General features: G+C 32.7%; 1 protein-coding gene and 1 long non-coding RNA gene across 2 annotated transcripts; one reads left to right on the top strand and one right to left on the bottom strand.

The window, feature by feature from the left end:
- Nucleotides 1–378: 378 nt before the first annotated feature.
- On the bottom strand, nucleotides 379–19920 carry LOC126827594 (nicotinate phosphoribosyltransferase). Its single transcript, XM_050557077.2, has 14 exons — nucleotides 19834–19920; nucleotides 14848–15018; nucleotides 13802–14012; nucleotides 13139–13269; nucleotides 12571–12686; nucleotides 11796–11880; nucleotides 11192–11300; nucleotides 10583–10723; nucleotides 8514–8598; nucleotides 7805–7885; nucleotides 7366–7468; nucleotides 6107–6264; nucleotides 5425–5532; nucleotides 379–4690 (listed from the first exon to the last, which is right to left on the bottom strand). The coding sequence occupies exons 2-14, from the start codon at nucleotides 14999–15001 to the stop codon at nucleotides 4613–4615; spliced, it is 1560 nt and encodes a 519-aa protein (XP_050413034.2). The 5' UTR covers nucleotides 15002–15018; nucleotides 19834–19920; the 3' UTR covers nucleotides 379–4612.
- A 289-nt stretch (nucleotides 19921–20209) lies between these two features.
- Nucleotides 20210–25417, top strand: LOC126827671 (uncharacterized). Its single transcript, XR_007682832.1, has 3 exons — nucleotides 20210–20376; nucleotides 21097–21205; nucleotides 21473–25417. It is a non-coding gene; the product is annotated as an uncharacterized LOC126827671 (long non-coding RNA).
- The last annotated feature ends 65 nt before the right edge of the window (nucleotides 25418–25482 follow it).

A 25482-nucleotide genomic window follows, 5' to 3' on the forward strand; every position in this document is an offset into this window, starting at 1 on the left:
TCTCCACATCATGTCTAGGTCAATTCTGGGTACCTTCTGAATTAAAATCACGGATCAAACCAAAGAATGTACCGTACTGGTAGTACCAAATAATCTGTCACCTTCACCATACAAGGGTAGGGCACGGAAATATGCCTAGTTCATTTCCAAGAATCTTGTTAACCTTATTTGTGGATACAATTAGATCATTTTTTGGCTTTAGGTATTAGGTAATAATAGATAATATACACATATGCTTATAGTAGAACTTGGTCTATAAGTAGCCTACATTGCTAAACATTTGTCCTTTTAGATAGAACTTGATTGGGAATAGCAGTACATGTAGTTTGGATGCTTACTGAATAAGACACCCCCCAAAATATAAGAAAGTATTTTTCCTTTGTAACAATCTACAAACATTTATTAGCATATATTAAAATAATATTAAAAAAAAAAAGTTAAATCCCACAATATTGTTGTAAAGTACATAACAAATATTCTTATTAAAATTATGCATATATTATTGAAACTATAGATTTAAAGTGTAAAGAAATTTACACAATTCCAGAAAACTACCGGTACCTCGTTACATGTTATTGGGATTTTATTGAAATAATTCACATAAATAAATTATCAATCATATTCTCTGCACTAATTCATATACAATTAAATTACAATTTAATGACATATTCTGCTGTATGTATATTTTATTTGGCACAATAAATTGCACGTTATAAAGTATTCCTGAATTATGTGATTAATGTGTTAATTTCTAAAACTAGAATATATTATATAAGAGCTGGGGAGTATCAAAAGGAGGGTGTCATAAATCTATTATTGTTAATTTCATGATGCTCCCACCCGAATTTGAAATTTTATCCCACCCTCAGGATTGACAATTACCATAAAATATTCAGTTAGAAAATCATTTTATTTTCAAATTTTTAAGACATTTGCTTTAGTTTATATTGTATAATAAATAGTTTAGCATATATTATTATATTGATTATAGTGTTAACATACTTACAGTGTACACAATTTCTAAAATATTATATAAAAAGAACTGGACCCTTTGTCCACAAAACCTCAAATCCCTTTTAACAACATTAAATTATTAAAAAGTTTGTGAGACAAGTCCCCTTGAGCAATTACAATACAAAAGACTAAAAGTCATTGTGGACAAAATATTATTTGTTTTAAAAAAATAACCCTGATTGATCTAAAGCCTGCCTCTGACAGTTACAATTCCATGATGATAATTTCATGCAAGGTTTATTGGTGACAAATATTTCTAATCCAGTAATGCTCTTTGCATATGCTAATGAAATTTTCAGCTATTTTATTTGAGGGGCAAATGACGGTCATGATTTATTTTTTGTGTTGATAGCTTTTTTACCAGACAAAATATAATATATTGTCGTTCAATTTATTTTTTGAAGTACATGTACTTGTGTGTAAATGAATTAAAAAAAAAAATATTGGCTTGCCAAACCTTATCTTGTGGCTTCAACGTATATAGATACATATTTATGTCGTCTAATTTACTATATGACAGGTTACTGAATATAAAATTGCGGATTTAATTCTTTTAACTTCGCAACAGAAATAATAACTGTCTGTGACAGGTTTTATACAGATGAACTATGTGTAACAAATACATGTACCGGTTAATTTGTCAGATCAAAGTTCAAATGGAGATTCAACCATGAATGTACTAAAATATATATATACATGTACTGATAATTTCAACTGAAACCGATTGGAGGTATTAGGGCTATTATAATATATGATACAGCCATACACCGTGCACTTTAGGGCTGTTACAATAAAATGATACACTGAAACATCGTGTATTTTAGGGCCATTACGAAACATGTTATGTATTTTAGTGCTGTTGTTAAACAATACATTGTGTATTTTAGGACTGTTATGATATATTATGTATTTAATGGCTGTTATGATACATCATGTATTTTAGGGCTGTTATTAACAATACATTGATACATCATGTATATTGATAATTTCTTCAAAGTGATACAGACAACATAAGTGGTTATAAACTGAACATGCATCATAAGCATTACTTTGATATACCAATGCAATCACCCCCTAAACATCTGGTATGCAAACAGATAATTAGTGTTTATGTTCCACACAGCCAGAAAGAGACCAATCCAAAATATGGAGTTCTTTGTAGATCATGATGATCAGCATACACCAATTTCGTGGAGACTTTAATGTATATACATGGATATAATATAATAATAAATATGATAAAATACATTAAATATATATTTACTTATTATAAATATTTCTATATAATTGTGAACAGTGAATATAACATACATATATATATTAATTATTAGGCAGTAAATAATATTACTAATAATAGCGAACATCTGTGATTTGTAAAAAAACAACCTTTTGATTAGTGAGAATATTCCTTCTCTAAAACTGGATTTTCATTTCTGTAAAGTTTGTGTGGATATTTGTATTTTTAAAACTCCAGTTTGATATCTTATTCAAACTGTTGATTACTGAAACATATCTAATACATTTCGAAGAACCATAAGCAGACTGGATGTAAAATTTTAGGTTTCAGATTTAAAGTATAGTCACTAGTCAAACAATCCAAGCAAGATTAAAATTACAAAAATTCTGAAAACACTGACCAGTACATAAATTAAATAACTTCACAGATAAATGATGTGGAGCTATGGCTTTTGATCAGGTTCATCATTATGCCCAGTTAACAATTCCAGCAAGTTTGATAACAATTATTTAAAACACCATCTTATAAAGCTATTAAAATGGTTCGACTGCAGGGGCAATAACACAAAAAAAAAGAGAGTCCCAAAAGTCCCAGAAATTTATCTGCGGAAGCATTACAGGAAGTTGAAACAATAGACAGGCAAAAAGAATATTGTAGGAAGTAAACTGTCTGCTTATGGTATTTTAATGCAGAAGGTTATCCCTCTTATTAAAGAAATAAACAGATCATCTCTTTAATGTTTTGTACAAATCAGAAATATTTACTTCTAACTATAAGAGAGAGAGAAATGGGGTTTAACGTCCACTCGACACAAACTAGGTCATTTCGGGACTAACATATGGTTTTAATTTTATTTCAATAATTCGCTTGCGCGTAGGGGTCTTTAGCAGTGGGAGGAAACCGGAGAACCCAGAGAAAACCCACGAGGCTGGACAGGCGACCCTACTCCTTGTCACGTACAACCAGGGATTCGAAACCACGCCGGTTGACTCAATGACAGGTCTTATGATACAGCACGCACGTGCTAACCATTCGGCCATCCAACCCCCCTTCTAACTATAAAGAACACACAAGAGTCAATTTTTTCAGTCAAATGTAACTTAGTCAACTTGATTAAAAGCTCCGAGCTACATGTAAAATGAAAGAAACGAGGGACTGTATTTATGACACTTAATTTATTGCAAAAAGATATTTCTTGATAATTTATATGTACTTTAATCAGATTGAGATTATAGATACAGAGAATAATATATGAATCTGGAATTCTCGTCTCATTATTGATGAACATTTTTTGTTAACAAACTGATTCATGTGTACATTGCCATATAGCTAACTAATAATTAGTTTTTCCAACATTTGGCATTTATCATGGAATCTAATTAATATCATGGACCACTTATACTACTGGTACTAAATGACTAACATTATTTGTGGAGGATTGACTGCTAGGCTATACAAAAACATAGTATAGCAAAAATGTCCTTGAGTATGTGAGACTAAAAACATACAAGAAAAGATCATTTTGAGGTATGGTATGTGAAAAGTTAATGGATTTCATAGTAAGATGCCAACTTTTCATAAAATACACTATCAAAATTCACAGTAATATTAGACCTTTATCATAATTATTTCTATTATTTTACTTAAAATTGTAAGCTTTAACCTGATTTTTTTGTCAATTATACCCCTGACTGATACTAATTTTAAATGTACCCACTGATATTTGGCATTAGCTGACAAATGTGTTTCAATTACAAGTTATTGGGTATTTGGTCCATTTCTTTGGCCAAAGGTTGGTTCTTTTTCATTATGTTCTGCTTGAAGCCTTATACAAATGACTCATGGACTGAAAATACTACATCAATATCAATTGCAGACTATACAAATTCTCTTAAATTTTCTACATAACATATCAATACACCAAAACTGCTGGTTAAAACTATTGTGAATGGCAGTGTCAAGCACGTGAGTTAAAAGCAAACATATTCAGTCTTATAAAATTTGATTTGATTTTAGTTTCTTATTTTATTTCAATTTACATTAGGGTATACAAATTGAGATTTTTAAAATAACTACTAAACCCTTTTGATTTTGTGTAAAAAAATAAAGTGTTGGTTTAGTAAGGTTTGATGTGTTGTTTATATTGTGGAGGGGGTGGGGCGTCTATCTGCAGTTAGAATTTTATGTCCACATATCAAGCCAATGTTCAAATAAATGAATTTGTGTTCAACACAGTTTGAAGCCAAAACCAAACTAAAATTAGTAAACAAATTGTCTTAATATTAATTGACACATCAAATCAAACCAATGCAGCACTTTATTTTGACCTTAATGAAGAGAGGTTTAGCTCCTGTATATAAATTAAGAAAGCTCTCCTATAGGTGCACTGTCTAACCATAGCTGATGTATAAACGTATACAGACTGGAACTTACTGACACCTGAAATGTACAATAAAAACAAAATGAGTCACCCCCCTTTACTCTTCTCAAAACATAGGTCGCCATAGTAGAAAATTCTTACTTACAAATGATAACTTTGGAAATAATTATTCTATCTTCTTCTCACTAAACTGATCTGATTATAGGCAATTTCACGAAGATTATCAATTTCTGTCTGGTGTATTCACTGATACAAAATATATGACCTTTTTATAAAAAGTGGTCATTTCGGGACTAACATATGGTTTAATTTTATTTCAATAATTCGCTTGCGCGTAGGGGTCTTTAGCAGTGGGAGGAAACCGGAGGACCCGGAGAAAACCCACGAGGTTGGACAGGCGACCCTACTCCTTGTCACGTACAACCAGGGTTTCGAAACCACGCCAGTTGAATCAATGACAGGCTTAATGATACAGCGCACATGTGCTAACCATTCGGCCATCCAAGCCCCCAAATTTGTATTCAACTAACCAGGAGACCTGACTCATCATTGAAAATTTTGAGCAATAATGATATTAACCAATCACAATGGCTATCATTAGACTTCAAAGAGAATATAAAATTGATAGAGGTAGTTAGATTTTCATGTCAAACCGGACAACCAAAATTAAATTCGGAATGAAATAAAGATTAAGTTTTAATAAAATCGATAGACATTTATAAACATTTTATTTTAATAGTGTCAACTTCTGAATTATTATAAACCAAAATAGGATACATATGTGATTATTTACCTTATAAGGAGTTGGATTGAGGGCTCGTTTGTGGTCCTGTCGTATTGTTTGTAGTGATTTCATGGCTTTATCTCGTAGTTCTTTTAATGTGGGTAAATGTTGTTGAATCTACATAAAACAAATGAAAATGTTCCCAAAAAACATATCATATTGCAGATATTATTAATTCAAACAAGCCAACAGTGAAGCCGATGTTCCCCGCCGCAATCTCCAAATAAATAGATGTCACAAATTTATTAATTGTATCTATACTTAGCCCGAGCAGAAAATTGTCATCATCGAACATAGTCATGGTATTGATGTAATGAAACTATACACCAAGTTTCATCACTCTCAAGATATTGTGACACAAAGCAACGACCATTGAAATTGCTTATCTTCGAAAGGTGGGGGAAAAATAGTTCTGTGTCATAGCAATCAGATGAAAAAGAGAATCATCAAAAGATTTTACCAAACAATTATATCATAGGTAGAAGATGCCAAATATTGGAAAATGTTCATTTCATCATATATTTGTAAATACTGAACAGAATTGAACTGATATTTATTTTATAGATTCAACTTTCACAATATTGTAAATTGTAGTTCCAAATAAGCTCCTTTAATAAAACCCTTCAAAATAGCGTTTTATCTTCATTACTCTTTAAGGAACCAGCCTAAATTATTCAACTTCCTAGATTACCTTGCCATTTTTCCAGTAAACTTTATGTAGAACTTGAACAGATGCTGGACTGACATAAGCCCTCTTTGATTCTTGGAATGGATGCCTGCATAGAGTTCTCTCCCTTGGTGATGGTGGTGGTTCATCTTGTTGATTTATTAAATCTACCAGAGCATTACCTAACAATAAATAACACAAACAAATGATAATTTATTGTATGTAAAGAATATCATTGCTGAAAAATCATGATGAACTTTCTCATCCAAACCCGGAATCGAACACAGGACCTCTTACTCACTGAGCCACGACATTTCCCAGAGACATAATTAAGACTATGTACCCAGGGCTTGAAATTCGTTTTTTCGATCGAAGGCCAACTTTGAAACAATAATCGCCATATCATGGAATTCGCTAAATTGGAGATACCCGGATGTGTAAATAATTCAGAGTTTTTCCCCTTTCAGAATTCGTCTGCTCATTATTTATAAATGATATAGCAATGATGGATGACAAAAACGTTTGTATTTCTTCTTTCGGAATCAAGGCTGTATTTTTTTAATAATAATAAACAATTTGCGAATTTGTGATAACAAGCTCTTTAGGCTATTACATTTTCTTTAGTTTTTGCACACGAATCGACAACGATTTGTCCACCATGTTGGTATTTGTCGCGCTCACGTACGCAATGTTTTGAATCGACTCGTGCTCTTTTTATTTTGGTTCCTGCACATACATAGGCCTATCAATGGTATTTCGTCATTCGGAACCAAGGCTACATTATTTTAACAATTTATACGTAATATGAGACAGTTTATTATTAATTAGATGAACAAAAACATCGTATGGTTTGACTTTAAAACACGTAATCCATTCTTCATTACGATCGTGAAAATAAGATTGTTTCGATACCGATTATCGATAGTAAAAATAACTCTCGATACCAAGCACTAATCGGCGACCATACATGGCCGTGGATAATTAAAAATCGGCCATGAATCTGCGGCCAAATTCTAAAATTCGAAGGCCATGGCCGCCGAGGCCACCGGCAGTGTCGAGCCCTGTATGTACCATTAGTATATTTAACAATGTTACACTATTTGATATTCTAAATTGTGCAAAGCCTTCAAACTTGATAAAACAAAAAATTTATTTTGTCCCATTGAGTTTCTTTTTGACAGGTCTTTATCACATCCATGAGATCCATTTTTCCATCTGAAATGAAAAAATCTAACCCTTTCCCAATTTCTCCAAATGCATTAAAATAAAATCTGAACACAAACCATCACAACCATATAATCTGTAGGCTACTTTACGTCCTGGTATGGTAACTTTCTCCATATCTTCACTTAATTTAATACGAGCCTTCTTGTTGATTTCTACTAACTATAAAAACAAACATTTTAAGTTTCATTTAATTGTATTCTTTCAAATAACTTTCAGGAGGGTTTGATGTCTGGGTGATTGAATGAATGATCTTTAAATCAAGTGTAGCTAACAGCTTTATTTACACTAATTGCTCTTTCCTACTTGTCACCTTTTGGTTTGGAATGTCTTAAATTTCATTTAATCTTATTCTTTCAAATGGTGAGTGATCTACTGAATACCTGTATCTTTAAATCAAGGGTAGCTTTATTCACTCTAATGGCTCTTTCTGGCCTGTAACCTTTGGATATGAGCTGTCTTTTAAAACAAATTAATAGAGAAAGAAAATAAACTCACCTTAAATACACAGCCTAAAGCTGGTTGTTTCTGACATGTTACTAAATGGGTTCCAATTCCAAAACTATTGATTTCATGTCCCTGAAATTAAAAACAAATAGAATCTTAAAGAAAAGGGCATAACATATGGATAATATTCTGATTTGGCCATAAAACAATTAAAAAATATTTTCATTGTTTTAAATCGCTATATTTATTCAAGTAAACTTGGTTTCAATATTTCCTGAATAAAAAAAAAGTGTTTAAAAAGGGATGAGTTGTTTACAGTTTGACCTCAATCATGTACTCTGACTTGGTCTCAGACAATATGTATATGACAGCTTTAGACCTATCAGGTATCTAGAATGTCTTTGTGCACTGATTTGTGCCCTGGTTTATTTGCGATTCATAAGAAAACCTGGGTTGTTTTAATCATACTAATATTAATAAAATATTGATGAAAAGAAAAATCCGTAAATAATGTACTTTAATGCTAGCTCTACATATGGCTGTATTCACAAACAATCTCCCTTATTATAAAGTATTGATAAATAATAATACAAGTATACTTTAATGCTAAGGCTTGCAAATACATGTCTAAACGAAACAAAGTGTTCCATCTTAAATAGCTTTATTAAGCCCAATGGTGTATATAGCAACAATGCCTTGTCAACACTGAGTTCGGTTGCACAAATTGACAGTGATACAAAAATAAATTTAAAGTTTATACCTGTTGATTTAAGGAATGTATGGTATCTTCATTTATATCATTACTAGCCACAATAATCAAATCTTTAAACCATTCTACATCAAATCTGAAAATATTACAATACAGATCAATTCACCACACAACAAGGAACAGCAATACTCTCTACTCTCTATATTAACCCTTTCACTGCGTATACCTGGTAGCACCGGGTATTATAAAATGTTGGTAAAATGCGCGTACCCGATATTACCGTGTACTCTAAAGCCCTTGCTAAAATTAGTACCGTAACTGCAAGTGCCATCTATTGTATTTTCTATACACTAGAACATATTTCCACGTGTTTCAAAGCGGCAAACCATAAAATGGCGGAGTGCATAGTGACAACGTAGACTATGCACTCTCGACGAAGTCGTGAATGACGTCTTGCTGACCAACACGTGGACAATTTCGAGGCGGGTGATACACATAATTCGTTTCCAGTTACTTGATAATGATAGTAGTCAGGACAGTGATTGGTATTATGAAGTGTGTGATTTGTTGCGCGACGTTCCGCCCATGGCTAGCTATGTCTCCCGTGCATGATGAACAAGCCCAATGTGAACACGATAGCCCTGTGTCTGCAGTAGATTCTGACAATAATTCTGATGTTGATAATAATGCTGGCCTGCTGGATCGTAAAAGACGTAGGCAATTCCTGAGTCCCGAACATGTAGATCTATTGACTGACTATATTGATAATGATATGGGACTTGGGAATGAAAGTGAAAGTGAAAGTAAAAACAAGGTATTGCAATCCGCATGTGCTCATGGCAGCGGGAGACGTGATGCACGTGTTCGTGGCGGCATTGCTCATGACTGCTATTGATATTTTTGTTCATTTTATATATCTTTATCAAAATCCAGTGAAAAAAACAATATCTTTTAAGTATTTCATGGAGAAAAATTCGTTTTCGTGTTAGCTTTAGTGAGAAATGAGAAATCCAAAATGGCCGCCATGACGTCACGTGACTACATTATTATGCAAATTTTCAAAATTCTATTTTTTCCTCTTAGCCCAACTTCATGCCCATCCCAACACACAAAAAGATTTTTCATAAAAGCTTCCATAAGTACTGCTTGGCATTAAGTTCCAACCTCCCTTTTTTCCTCAAAAAAGGGTCTAGCACAGGCAGTGGATTTACGTCTAGCATTGAAAGGGTTAATAATTGAAAGTGTGAATTTAGCCCATTTAGGCTGGTGTGTTCGGGCATCTTGAAACATGTTTTATAAACTTATGATCTGCATTTTTTAGAATAGTATGGAGGTTAACATATACCCAAAGTTTAGTGGTGGGGGTGGAGGAAGGCTCATCTTTTTATAGGCCCCTCCAATACCACAATGTACATATTTGTTAAACCCTCCACCCGAACGTAATTTAAAATGGAAAAGCCATTAGGAGTAGTTTCTCCAGAAGTAATTTTCATACTGAGAGAATCCATGAATAGATTTCTGTTCTAAATGTGCAGAGTTGCCTGAGAAAATTCCCCTCAGAGAGAGAGAGAGAGAAATAGTGTTTAACGTCCACTCGACACAGACTAGGTCATTTCGGGACTAACATATGGTTTAATTTTATTTCAAAAATTTGCTTGTGCGTAGGGGTCTTTAGCAGTTGGATTAAACCGGAGGACTCGGAGAAAACCCACGAGGTTGTACAGGCAACCCTACTCCTTGCCACATACAACCGGGAATTCGAAACCACGCCAGTTAACTCAATGACAGGTGTCATGATACAGCACGCATGTGCTAACCATTCGGCCATCCAACCCCCCAAATTCCCCTCAGGAAAGTGCTCGATGAGATTATCTGTGTAGTCTACAATTGTTCACACAGTTGATTACTGAATTCCATATTTAACCAGTTAAGTGGTCAACATCCTCAATTTGAATTCGGACAATCAAATTTTCTGAAATTCTCATGTCCTGGGATATTATAATAGTCATTATAACTGAGAATAAAAATATTCGTAAATTAGACTTTTCTGTTAATACATAATACATAGTTTTGTCTTGTAAAATTCTTTATAGAATTGTAAAATATTCAAAATATCTTACGCCTTAGCAACTTTTGTATAAATACGACGAACATGAAGAGACTGGTAAGCCAAGTCTCCACTATCTAATCTAATACCCTTTGGTGTATAGCCACATTCATTTAATGCCATAGCAACAGTACAAAAGTTAGGTAAACCACTCCTGAAATTATAAAAATTTACTTAACAAAATATGGAAAATTTTAGAAAATAAATTACCGGGTCTTATTTCATGAAAGGGAAGTAACTCTTGTGACAAATTTACTTGTCGTGTGACCGTATGGTGGTACAAAACATGTTTACGACATAAGAATTTAACTAGCTTCTAGCCAAATACCTGCATTTTTGCAGATTTGATGTTGACATATAGTTAATAGCAAAACTGATAGAACTATAATAAAAGAAGACATTAGAGTAAACCTAGCCATAGATGATAGAAGTGAGGTGATTATATACAGTGTTAAAATGCATTGAAGTAACACTAGAATCATACGATGTCACGGAAAGGTCTGTCAAACCATGGTGACATGATGCTGAGTATTTCTACCTCATTTTACTGAAGAGTTAGGAACTATGGAACGGTTCTCAGTATCCTCAACAGATTTTGGCTATGTTTTTAATTATTTCTTACCGTATGACATCATATGTATCTATAAGAGCAACAAGATTATCAGGAAAAGCTTGAGCATAAGATATAAATGCTGCTAATTCACCAGGTTGAACTTGGTCAGCTAAAAAATCTGGTAATCAAAAAGAAAAATATCCTTTTAAACATCAATCAATTTTTCCCCCATCAGGATAGATGATCAATTTTATATTTTGGCCCAGGTTCAACTATATACATTTATGATGTTAATCTAAAGTCACTGATACCATTCGTGCATTTTTCAGACAATATTGAATATTTTTCCAGGCTTAATCCATGCTAAATAAAAATTGTACTAAAATTGATTATTGAACATTTAATTAAGGAAAAAAACAAAATATCAAAGGTAGATCACGTCCTGGCTTGGATTCAATTGGATTAAAAAGAGGTGCCTCAAAAAATTGACCTTACACTATAGGTTGGGCTACCTGGTTTATATCATCTTCTGAGAGGCTAAATTCATCATATTGAACCATTTTTGGCCCAATATTTGCAAGATATTCAAAATCCCTCAAATAACGATCTACAACTTTAATACGGGTAGCTTCAAATTGTCTCTCAAATTAAAACTGTGAGGAAAAGTATTCACCTATCACAGATGTCAGCTTTGATTGCCATTTTAAACAAATATCTACAAAATCTACTTTCTCGGTACTATTCTTCTTAGTTAGAGTCTGAAAAAAAAATATACAGAATTAGGGTTGGTTGTTTCATTGGTCTACCCTATTCCTATGTCGATTAATCAAAAACTATTATCAAGCCAACTTTGTAGACCCAAGTAAATCATTCAATTGTATTGGTTATCTGACATTTCAATAGAAAATTCTAACAAGAGACAGCAAAAAAAAAAAAATCAGTTGCTAAAGAGAAAGTATAGAAAGGTTACCCCATCCGTCAGTGGTTGTCCGTCCTTCTCATACAATATGATTAAAACACAGATCCTAGTTCATTTCGTTTTTTATAGTTCAATATTTCGTTTTACTTGTCTTTTCTACACTAGGATCTGGAAGAGTTGTTATATTACCGGGGCGTTTTGCTTGAAGTGAGGCGTAAGTCAATGAAACAGTCTGTTGCAGCGACTTCTTGGTGTGCCATGCACGGAACTGTGGGTAAACCACTAGAAACACCAACGCTGATTGATTGATCAATGTCTGACGTCATAGGGTCAAAAGCTGCTCGTACGACCCCTAACACGACCTTCAAGTACAACTTGTCAGATCTTCATGTAGTGTAGGCCATCGAAAGTAAAATACAAACGAAACGAAATATAGATCTGTGTTTTAATCAGATTGCCTCTCATAAAACTGACAAATAAAACAGATACTTAGGATAATGTGCTCCACAATGAATTTTAAAATATTTACCCTTATAGATATATCTTCTAATGAGACATATGATGTAATAAAAGCATGTGCATGAGTTCCACGCACTGGAATACCAAACATCTTGCCAGCAAGAACATTACTACTTCCATCAAATCCTGAAAATAATCAAATCACTAGAATAGAACTCTAGCCATTGCACAAAGCGCTGCACATTCTATTCAAATCAATGCTTTTCTAATTATGTATTCAAATCATTGCCTTTCTAATTATGTATTCAACTTACACTGTTTACAAAATATGGACAATAGCAAGATATCATAGTGACTGAGAATGAAGAATATTGCCTAGGCAGCATTCTCATTCATACTCTTTAGAGTTCATGTCACATTAATTTGTACACAAGACTTTGGTTTTGTGTTTCGTCCCCATTAAAAAAAGGGTATTCTGGGCCTGAAAATTCTTAAGAAGTGTCCAGAGCCAAAAGAATCCCTTGATCCCAAAATTCAAATCACAGACATTTGAGTTGAGATTCCAGAGTCCTCACCATGCTACTTATGGTGGACGGCAAGTTATCGATAGCAGTATTATTATACCAAATCTAACTTACCTCCCATATAACAATATCTTGATGCAGATAAACCACCATCAGGACCCTGGGCTCGTCGTAAACCAAATTCTAATAATGTTGTGTTAGGATTGGCTGCTATACGGAACCTCATAGCATTAGTAGCCACTAAACTAAATAATAAATACTATCATTTAGGACAGAAAATGAAATTTGGTTTATTATTCTATTTATCTGATGATGATGAGTTAGTTGTATTTTACGTCCGCTTCCACCGAGGTGATATCGCAGACAATTCTATTTATCTGCAATAACTGAGCTAATATATGTCATGCAAGCAGCTATGAGGGAAATATTGACCCAATGGTGGTACTAAAGCCTATTCTTTTTTTGATTTCCAACTGTCAGGGGATCTGCCATGCTGCCAAATGTACTACTACATGGAATTTCATATTTTTGTCTCAGCCAAACAACTAGACACATTCCCTTGCCATGCCTTTCATCTTTAACACTATCAGGCTGGAAAATCCTGAAGAACTTTCCATTAGGACAACAAATGATAGCCAGAAAGATATAATGGCTGCCTATGCAGTTTAACACATACGATTACAACAAATAATTAGTTTAACTAACATTCTCATTTTATGATCAGGAATTTTATACATGGTTTATATTTATTTTTTTCAGTCTGATAGTATTACGTACCTAGCATAATTAACTAAATTTAATAATGGAGTTTCTATAAGTTGCACAACTGGTAGAGGCCCTTCTATCATTATTAATGGTACTTTAGGAAATACTATCTCTCCTTCATCTATAGCATAAACAGTTAATTCATCTGTAGTTAAATTCTTCAAATAAACAAAAAATTCTTCCTCTATTGATGGTGATAAAACAGATCTTAGATATTCAATATCTGAAATAAATAATTATCGAAGTGTCAAGCTAGAATAGTTTGTCATCATGAATCATACTAATTGTTAAATATGCATATAATTTTTAAATTCTAACTAACAAAGCTGAGGTGCTTGCAATATTTTGGAATAATTTACAATGATTTATCCACAGGCAATTGAAGGGATTAAAATAAAACTTCTTACTACTGCTTGACTAGTATTACTAATAACACAAGGTGTATCACCCGACATATTGTTTTGGCTCGTTGGAAGATATTTCGAAGATACGAATAGCCAAGTGATAATGCTTCAAGTTTGATTTGTAATTAATAATGCTGTAAAATGACCAATTTAATTACACTGGAAGGTGTATAATGATTAAATAAAGTCTTGTTAGCAATAAAAATGATGGGAAGTATTAGAACTAGTGAGTATTGTGAGATGATAGCAGACGAAATATCTTCAACGATTCAAAACAATATGGTGGGTGATACTAGTCAAGCAGTAGTATGAAGTTTTCCTTCAAGTGCCCGTGGATAAATCATTGTAAGAAGTTTTATTTTAATCTTTTCAAGTGCCTGTGGATTTATCTCCCCATAAGATCACTTATTGTAAACAATTATTATTTTGTTTACCAAAGACTTAACGAATTGTATTTCAAAATTTTTAAATCTAATCTGCTGATTCATTGGTGAGATACATGTAGATACATGTACATGTTTTAAATTTCTTTTTGTCTGTAAGCAGTATATTCATATTAATAATATTAATAAACAGCCCAGCTGCACTACAGACCATATCGTATTTCCAAAGAATGAAAAATAATACTTTTTTACCGTATACCTGCTTACTTACCACTATCTGAGAATTTAAAATTTTGGACAAACTTGATACATTCCTCTAAACCAGCAAATACTGTAAATTCTCCATGGAAAGGATTTTTACGGAAATACAGATCAAAAACAGCTGTATCAAATTGTTTACCACTCTTCCAATAAGAATAAGCCATTGTTATTTGATATAAATCTGAAAAATAAAATATAGATGGTAAAGATGGTACAGATAATGTGAAATGAACATGTTGTTCAAAATTAGGAATAAGAATAAAATAAAGTAAATTAAGTCATCATCAATGTATTTTATGAGTTGAAGTAATCCGAAGGTTAGCAACATTCTACTCTTAAATGGTCATGTAACAACACTGAATTATACAAAAATTATGATTGAACATTTAAGTAATAACACTGTTTAAAGGAACTAAGTCTTTTTTCTTTGAAACCTGAAATGGACGAATATGGCATATGAATGTAATATGAGTGTATATAAACTGAATTACACTGAATTTTTCAACATAATGTTAAATTATATGGCAATCGCTCGCACTTGGTTAATGCAGTCTACATTTCACTTACTCACTGAGGTTTATAGCCTCGTTCATCAAGGGACCTCATTACTGTCATATACTCCTTTACTAAACCAACTTATTCATATTATTAAGGAATAGTGGTCTGAAACCTTCTTGAGTTCTTTAAAAAAAAAATTGAGTTACTTCCCTTGATTAATAAAAGGCTTTGATCCTTGATGGAATTCTGGGATGGAGTGAAATGTGAGATGCCTTTTTTTAATTAGTCCTTCTGATTGTCATAAACAATCCAGGCCATCTTGTGGCCTATACACCCCAATACCACATGGTGGAGATGCCAAACTCTCATTTCTAGTATGTAGAATCCAAAGAACTAGTTTACAAGTGATATTTTTGATTTGTTGCCAAGAATTGACTTGTGATGTGAGGAGCACATGCACATGTTTTGAGATTCAGACCCCAGTTTGTGGAGCATGTTCTCCCCTAGGCGTACGGGCTCGATTACAGTTAGGGGGTCAGAACCCGAAATGCCCGAAAAAATTTCGGGTGTACAGACAGCGGCGCCGATCTTCCTCGAGAGGCGAAGAAGCAGAGCTCCCCTTGTATTGTACCCCCCCCCCCCCACAAGAAAATTTGTGAATATTTGACGGCTGCAAACATAATTTCCTGCTATTTCAGCCCGTCAACAAAGCAACTTCAAAGTGGTCTATTATAGCCTAATTAAGATGGCTGACTCGAATTCCAATCAAAAGATCAATCGTTTACAGTCTACGGAGACGGGACCGTTCGGAGAAAATTTTGAAAATTTAACAGCTGCATACGCGTTTTCCTGCTATTCCAGTCTGTGAATACAGCAACTTCAATTTGGTCCAATATAGCCTACCTGGCTGACCCGAATTCCAAACAACCAATCAATCGTCGCGGGGTATGGGGAGCCTCACCCTCCCGGAGAAAATTTTGAAAATCTAGCCACCACAAATGTGTTTTCGGCTATTCTAGCCCATGTAAGCAACTCCAAAAATAGTCAATGGTTTTGTAACCGAAATCCCATTCTAAATTCCAACCATCCAATCAGACTGTTGCAGCTGCATTCACAAATAATAATCGATGCTCGAAAAATGTCGCACAAAGTAGAGTGGCTCCAGACAAAATGTTTTAATCCATAGTCAACTCAGTACAAATTTGTGGTATTCAATTAAAAGAAAAGTAAAATTAGTGTTTTATTAGGGCTCAATGACAGTTAGGGAAGAAAAACTAGAAATGCCCGAAAAAATTTCAGGTTTACAGACAGCGGCGCCGGTTTTCTTCGAGAGGTGAAGAAGCAGAACTGACCTTATATGGACCCCCGAAGAAAATTTTGGAATATTTGACAGCCGCAAACGCATTTTACTGGTATTCCAGCCCGTAAAATTAGTGTTTTATTAGATTTCGGGCACTTTATTTGAAATAAAATTTTTTTTTCACTTTACCCTTCTGCCCGAAAAGTCAGCTTGCCCGAAAGTTAGGGGGGCAGCTGCCCCCCCTGCCCCCCTGGCTCGTACGCCTATAAGTTCTCCCATCATTTAACAGATTTTGGGAAACTGTTTTTATTCTGAGAACTACAAATACATCAGAACTTGACCTAGTGAGGCCTGATAAACTTTATTTGCATGAAATTAGTCATTCAGCTGATATTTGGGAACCTTTATTTTCTGAGGACTACAAATTCATAAGACTTGAAATAGTGAGGCCTGATAAACTCTATTAATTTGTGTGAAATTAAAATCCAGCCTAAATTGCTTATGTACAGACCCAAAGACATTTCAAATAATCCAAATGAATAATAAGACTTAGTAAAGACTTAGTTAAATCCATACACATGTAGGCCTAACCTAATGGAAGATCTGTTTTGACATGAGTGTGCCAATTTTCCCATGTTAAAGTGTGGATGCCTAGAACTCTAACTAGCCTAGATCCAATTCATTCATAGTGACATAATTAATGTAGTATAGGCTACAGTGTTGTACAGTGACAATCTTGAAATCAAATTTGCTGTCTTGTGACTGTGTTGTTGTAGCCTACAAGTGACATTATTTCAACTCAAGTTTGCTGTCTTGTGTCCTTGTGAACTTTCACTGAAGTCTGATGTATAAATCAATGACTTTTATCCCTAAAAGAGACAATATTTTTTTTCTTGTTTTGCTAATTGATGTTTTCCATGTTTACAAGATGCATTTCTTTCTTTATTGTTTAAACTTGTAATCATGCTGATTTGTCTTGCTCACAATTATTTTGATAATTAGTTGCTCATACTGTAGTGAAACGAATTAATCAGGGTTAATCATATTCTATGTTTAGACAAAATTGTAAACATTTTTTAACTATTTTGCTTATTTTGTATACAATTATGGCTAACCGTCGGAACGAGGTTGTTGAACGCAAGAGACCTACTGTCATTTGATAGATTTGATGGATCCGTATTAAATAGATATCTGGCCACTGCCCATTTTTTTATCTTTCGAAGATTACCTTGAGTACTCTGATGAGATGAATCCTCAGACAATTCTTGCTATCAATAAGATGATAACCGCAAGATTGTAGATAGAGGAGAAAATATTCCGAAGTCGTGAAGATTTACGCACACAATTTATTAATAGATTCTCCGAAAATAAGTCTTCATTTGGTTTACACCAAGCCTATTCCTCATTCACTTATGACACTGCTATCACTCCTGCAGAAAATTTAGAACGCTTGGTGAAATTAGCTACTCAACTTGGACTTGGAGTAGGTCGCACCCAACTCAAACATAAATTTGTTTCAATCCTCCCTACAAACTGTCAACAAGTCGTTGCCATGTCAACGAATGACACAACTAATTTGAATGACATCACAACTAAAGTTCAGTGTTTCTTTGATATAAATAACCCTGACAAAACAGTAAATCCTAGTAAGGAGGTATCCTTCTATACGTCTTACACCCCAATACCACATTACAAATCACTCTTGAGACTATAGAGCAGTGATTCTCAACCAGTGTGCCGTGGCACACAGGTGTGCCAGGAGATCTTCCTAAGTGTGCCGCGAAATTTTGAACGCACACTAAGAAAATGCAAAAAAACACTTGATCCTAATTAAGTATTCATTGGTGTTATTTAGTTTCAGTCATTCTGTCTATGGTTGTATGTGGTCTATGACTTGCCATGTTTTTATTTTGCAAAATTCTAATATTTTTCATATATATTTAGCCAGGTGTGCCGCTATTTTTTTTCATGTGTTCCATAGAGAGAATTGTTCATTGCATCTTAAATATTTGTTATCAGGAGCCCATATTCTCACGGTAAGATAACAACATCAATATTAATTGGAATGGACCAATAATTCCTTTCTGTAATGTCAAAGACTGTGGATAATATTGATTTAGAGCTTTACACCCTTTAAATACAATATAACTTCGTGTAATGGAGTGATATGGTGGAGAATTGCCACAGAACACTGGTTATCATTCCAGGCTCCAGCTTACATGAGTTGAGCAAAAATTTCTATGCTTGAGCAGAATAAATACAACTATTTCATCTGGAAAGATAGTGTATGTATTTCTAGTCAAGTGGATATTCAATACATAGTGAATTCTATTGAGATAATAAATGAAAATTCATAACAGGAAATATTCAAGTAAACTCTGAATCTGAAAGTAGAACAGACATCTACATTAAGTTTACCAGGAATACAATATAACTTCTTGTAATGGAGTGATATATTGGAGAATTGCCACAGAACACTGATTATCATTCCAGCTTACATGAGTTCAGCAAAAATTTTTACTGCTTGAGCAGAATAAATACAAATATTTCATCTTGAAAGATAGTGTATGTATTTCAAGTCAAGTGTATATTCAATTGTGAATTCTATTCAGATAATAAATGAAAATTCATAACAGGAAATATTTAAGTCAACTCTGAAACTGAAAGTAGAACAGACATCTACATAAACTTTACCAGGAATCGTATTTGCAACAATAAATGTGACCATAACATCTGGATCCTAGACATTTAATTGATTATTCATCATTCTGCATATACCGTATCAATAATAAATCAATAAAGCCATGATTATAATTTCCACTGCTGTAACTGTGAATAATTATTTAATTATGTCATTGACCCTATCCTATAATTCGGGTAGCCTAGACCTACATACATGATGTTACATGTAGGCCTACCGGTAGTTGGGGTATCTCAAGGTACCGGTACTCAATGTCCATTAAAATTACAAAATACTTACATCTTGGTAAATAATAAAATGAAAATATACAAATTTTTACTAGGCCTATAGCTGGCACCAACACATGCTAGAAATGCTGTGTCAGTGTATGCATGTGAGTTAACCCAAGTAATTAGTAATTAAATTCAAACTACAGACTTTTTAATACAATCACAAACTTGACATCAAACCATTTTATTATTACCCAAAAGAATGAAAGCTATGCTAATGATTTTTACCTGTGAGTAAGGCCTGGATAATACCATTTTGTTTATTATCGCCGTTATATTGAGATGAACTTCTAACGGGTTCTGTTTGGGAAGCCATTATTGGGAAATGCACCAAAGTAGACTAATCTTCCAGTCCTTGAAATACGTTCATAGGTTTCTTACTGGATAAAAATAGCTTTGGATTTATACAATATCGACACCGGAATATTATTTTGCAATAAAATAACTAAATATAATCAAATTACCTTTTATGGTGTAATTTGAAGTTACTGGATTTATAATTGTTTATATTTTACTTTTTAAGAGTAAAACTATATAGAAATTATTAATTCAATTATTGTTTCTACTTTTCGTTTCACAAAATTCCAAACAAGACCAAATTCATCTCTATTGTTGAAGAGCAGAAAATTTTCAGAATGGTTTAAGAGATTGAATGCTCTATTTTTTCATTCAGTGTGAAAGAATGCATTCATCGGACGAAAACTCCACGGATGATTCAGACTGTGGAAATGTCAGCTACTGTGAGATGGAAAACGACAAGGATGATACTCAGTAAGTCTATCATTGCTTTTCAATTACCGGTACTGTCTGTCTCATAACTATGAGTGACTGAGTAAGTAACTGAGAAGTGAGGGCACTAGCCAACTAGGTTATTTATAGTAAAATTCTACTGGAAAATAGTGTTGAATTATTATAAATTTGTGTCAACTATGGTGAGAAATGATTCCTTTTGGCGAAAATAAAGAATCACTGTGAAAAATAGAAGGTAAGAGTTCCAAAATAGCCTAAGAACATTGGAACAGGAAGGGAAGCTGCAGTAGTTTATGATATTTCCATATTGCTATATTGGGATGGATCTTTCGATTTTCTCCAATACTGAACCATAAACAATTCTAAAACCATCAATTAATTTGGGGTTTGCTTAAAACTGATTTCACAAAAAAAATATTCCCCACAATTGAAACGTCCATAATTTTCTTAATAAATTCATGTAAAGTCATATTTTAAAAGGTCATTTTGTGGATGGATTGATTGAGAATACTGGAGGTTTATTTTAGCTAATTTTAAAATTATTATTATATTAGTAAAAAGACAAACTGGTGCCACAAAAAGGTGACAGGAACTAAACGATCAATTGTGCTCGACAAAGCCCGTGACAGACAGGTGTCATAATTCCAGACTTGATTTTTACTGACGTCCGGATAGTGCTATTTTGGGATTATCTGAAAAGTTATCAACATTTCAATTCTGTCTTTTTAATTACTTTTTCAGAAATATATCAAAGAATGATGCAGTTCTTAATTTTCTAGCCATCTTTAGCTTTAGTTTATTCATCGGCCTTTTTCTACTTCAAGCCAATATAGCGTGGCGATCATATCAGGTTGGTTTGTAAGCTGGATTCCTATTAATTAGACCCCTTAAGTGTGATAATTTTCTAATACAGTAAACAGAAACTTTTCTCAAAGATTGATTGTGGCTCAACAGAGATGAATCAGTATTGAGAAAATATGTTAGTCTTATTGCATTCCTTTACTATTTTATTATTTAGCCTAAATTATCTGTTTAAATTGAGCTGGTTAACTCAATTACCTGTGTTATTTCAAGGTGTATTGTTTAATTCATAACTGTTATTTTTTCTGCATTTCAGTCTTTAAATTACCTATCAGGAAGACGTTCACCCGAAGATGTTCTGGAGATGTATTTTGATTACAATGTTTGGGGTCGTGATATGAACGGTGTGGATCTGAAAGTGAATACCAGTATATTTGTTCACTGAGAGAGACTTGAACTTTGATCTGAGATAGATAAAAACTACATGCAACTGCTGATTTAATAGATCCAACATATGAGAATAAATTAAAAGGATGTATTCAATGTAAAGTAGTGGACAATTACTAAAAATAATGATCATTTGGAGTTGATTTTGTAATGCCATCTTAAATTAGCAGTAAAGATAAAATAATTCTGAATCCATTCCAATCGAAGCTAGGAAATTATTCATACATTTTTGTGCTTGGATCATCTTGGTCATTGCAATAAAAAGTATAATACTTTAAATTGGTATATATTGCTGACTTTTTAGATATTTCAGGGCAATCTTACATACATGTATTATTTTGTCTTAATGGCACTTTGTGTTGTGGTTTTGCATAAACTGACCTGCTGTAAAGGAATCTTAATTTAATCAGTTGTAGCTGTTCGGAATACAGATCAGATCAATCACTTTTAGAACTAAAGGTGCCAAAATAAAGGTTAAATATAGGATTTAAGAACATACTTAGTCAAAAGTTCTTTTATTTGACCCCCCCCCCCCCCCACATATTTTTTCTAAAAATGATGACAATCAAATAACTCAAACTGAAAGCAGCATTATGGAAGATCAGATAAAAACCAGACAGTTCTCGCAATAATAGTTTAAAAATACTAATAATGTAGCCTCGATTGTCATTGTTACCGTTGTTATGATAATAAACAAAGTCTCGATCATCCATTTTTACAGTTAATCATAAGCAGCCGTTGAACCGCAGATCAGATTAAAGTCTGTTTAAAATCTTATCCATCAGATGGTGTCGAGAGTTGATTATGGTCTTGTCATGTTAATAAATGTCTAATTAATAGTTTATAAAACATTTAAGGCCTAAAGAAAGACCTGCAATAGGCAGATTTAGCTCTTGTATAATGTATGTTTAAACATGCATTATGCAAGAGCCAAAATACGTCTATTGCGGGTCTTTCTTTAATTAACTTATCACGACCATAATCAAGTCTTGATGCCATCGTTAGCCTGCGATATTTAGTGGATCTGAGTATGTTTTTTGATGGATGATTTGACGTTAAAATGGATAATTAGGACTTTGGTTATTATCGTACGAACAGTAGTAATGAATCGCTAATATCTCGGTTCAGAGTGAAGCAATTTGACTGAAATTGTCAGCATATTATCTATTTTTTAACTATTATAGTGAGAACTGTCAGCTCTTTATCTTATCTTACCTAATTCTCCTATTTAAAGCTAATTCTTCTATGATAGCTATTTAACATATTTTTGAGTTTGCCTTTTTGTTCAGAAATACAATTTCACAGACAGAACTACGGCAATGATCTTACTGGTTTATGGAAAAGTGAAGAAAAATTTGGGGATATTTGGACATAAACGTGACACTTTCCTATGTAATTATGGAATACAGTTACCAGTACTGTTTATTACTGACTGACGTATCAACTAGTATTGTCTAGTCGTTATCAAGAAGACAATAAATGTCACTCAGAAATAAACAGTACCGGTAATTGTAAATTCAATAGAGTTATGTCGTTTGTATATAGTTCAGTTACTAAATACCATTGAAACATGATACACATGTAAGAGAGTAAGAAACCTGTTAAATTTTACATTTACATTGCTATTTATTTTTTGTTTTTCTTTGAATTTATTGTAAATATACATGTAATATATTTAAAACAGAATATTTTGTAAGTAAAAAATCAACTAATGTATTTGAATATGAATGACTGTGCTAAGAAGAGGATTTATTATACATGTAATGTACTAAATTGTTTAAATATTAAAACTGATACATGTTTAATGTAATAAGGACTGGATAATGAATGTCGATATAATATAGTCATATATTAAAGAAGTAGTCTGGCCATTACAGACTTATTATATATTTGATTCTTTATCTAGTATTAAAGAGTTACAACAATGCATAACCCGAGTTAAAAATCGTCCCTGTTAATAAAATAATTAACACATGCTGTAATGTTGTGAGAGGAACTATCATCCACATTAAATAAAAAATACAGCTGCACATACATGTATGTGATGAGCTTCAGTGTTAGTTTTCAAATTAAAGACAAAAAACATCTGTATTTTGGGTTGAACATAGTTAAAACTATTTAATATTGAATAATTAATAAAACATAAAAAGTCTGCAATGGGTTGAGTTCTCCTTTAATTCATAGTTACAATATATATGAATACCTATCGATAAAGTGCTCTTAAAAATCTCATTATTCTATGAATAATTATGTTATCTATGTTGCTTTAATTAATTATTAATTGTAACACTATGAATTAGAATAGATCTTATAATGATGTGGCATTTATGTACATCAAGAGATGAGCTTCAATTTATTAAAAAATTTCTAAAACTGAATACATGGTAGTAATTTACATATTTTTCAAGTTGGGGTAGTTTCTTACTTTAAAGTGAATTCAGTCCCAAGTTAATTGAAAAAGTTAAAATAGTACACATTTTTAATAAATAATTCTGGCCAATCTGGTAAAATAAAAGTCATTTAGAAATATTTTAAGGGAAATATTGTGTAGTTTGTCTATTTTAAAGGTGCAATCTATATATTACCGTAGTTTATTTTTTACATTAATTTGCAAATCAATAACTTTACCATGTGAAGACCTATCACATATTAATGAGAATTGGTTTTTGACACCATTATTTTTATGTATTGATTTATGTACAAGGTAGGTGGTCTTTGATACAGAAATGTTTTGTTTTTCAAAACATCAAGGCTAACAAGTGGATTTTCTGTGTAACAGGCCGTTTATTTACATCAGAAAAATCAACAGGGTGTATTTAACTTCAGAAGTAATGAAAAAAAAATATTGTATATGTAAATACAAAATTTGTCAATGTTTTTATGCATGATAATGTACAGAATTGCTTTGATATTCTTGAACAATTTCTTAAACAATTCTTGATTAAAGCGACTTATTCACTTTGCTCTGAATTAGAAACAGTTAAATCCAAAGCTTGCATCAAATCTAAAATAAATTTGGTAGGTTCTAATTGGATCCAAAATCATTTAATTCTTACCCAAAACCGAAATGTCTGCCAAAAAAGAAATAATGAAATCTTTGAAGTTTGTTAGTTATGAAATCGGATTGTTTTGGATTGGACTCGGTTCGAATACAAGACCTTTAGTTTGTTAATACAACTACTGAAAGATGAAGAAAAAATAATAGAAGTTAGAATAAAATATCAACGTGTAACCAAAGGTATTAATTCTGATACCACTGTATTCTAGTCTACTAATGTTATAGTTGGGTAGCCGATCAGAATCGTGGACAACACAATTATATATGTGTGTGTACAAGAATATGTAATGAGGTCAATAAGGATAGTGCAAGGTGAACATAAAGCAGCATGAAAACTTTCCACATATAGCTAATACTGATTTTTTTATTGATTTTTTTTTAGTGTTGTATACTTTATGCAAACTTTACAACTTGACTCCTTAACTACTGCTTACATGGTGTTGTGAATGTTTTATATTTTCTAATTTTGAATTGAAATAAGCTTGGCTCATCTGACATGAGAATGGATATTTTTTACAGGAACAAGTGCAGAAAGGAGAACAGTTCAGATAAATGATTCATACAGTTATTAGAGCATTCATAGTTTTAAGTTATGGTAGTCATTGAGTTGTAAGGTAGCCATATACTTCAGTCTATAAATACACCTAATTGAGTATAAGCTAGCTATTGTGATATTTATAACATTGTCAGATTAAATAATATGTATAATGCATGTACCAGAAATATATTTAATTATATAAAAAGAATTACAAATCAGCTTGAGTTATTTTTGTGTATTTTGTGTAAAATATATATTCTTGGAAGTAAGTTAATTTTTCTTT

The sequence above is a fragment of the Patella vulgata genome, chromosome 1 (genome assembly GCF_932274485.2).
Source record: "Patella vulgata chromosome 1, xgPatVulg1.2, whole genome shotgun sequence".
Lineage (NCBI taxonomy): Eukaryota > Metazoa > Mollusca > Gastropoda > Patellidae > Patella > Patella vulgata.

What these genes read in the sequence shown, in the direction of transcription:
- LOC126827594 (XM_050557077.2), bottom strand. Translation starts at nt 15,001, where the DNA reads ATGGCTTATTCTTATTGGAAGAGTGGTAAACAATTTGATACAGCTGTT. An exon ending in TAGAAGATATATCTATAAGG is followed by an intron (nt 11,881 to 12,570) that starts GTAAATATTTTA and finishes TTTTTTTTTCAG; the next exon opens with ACTCTAACTAAGAAGAATAG. An exon ending in TTTACTGGAAAAATGGCAAG is followed by an intron (nt 5,533 to 6,106) that starts GTAATCTAGGAA and finishes TGTTTTATGTAG; the next exon opens with ATTCAACAACATTTACCCAC.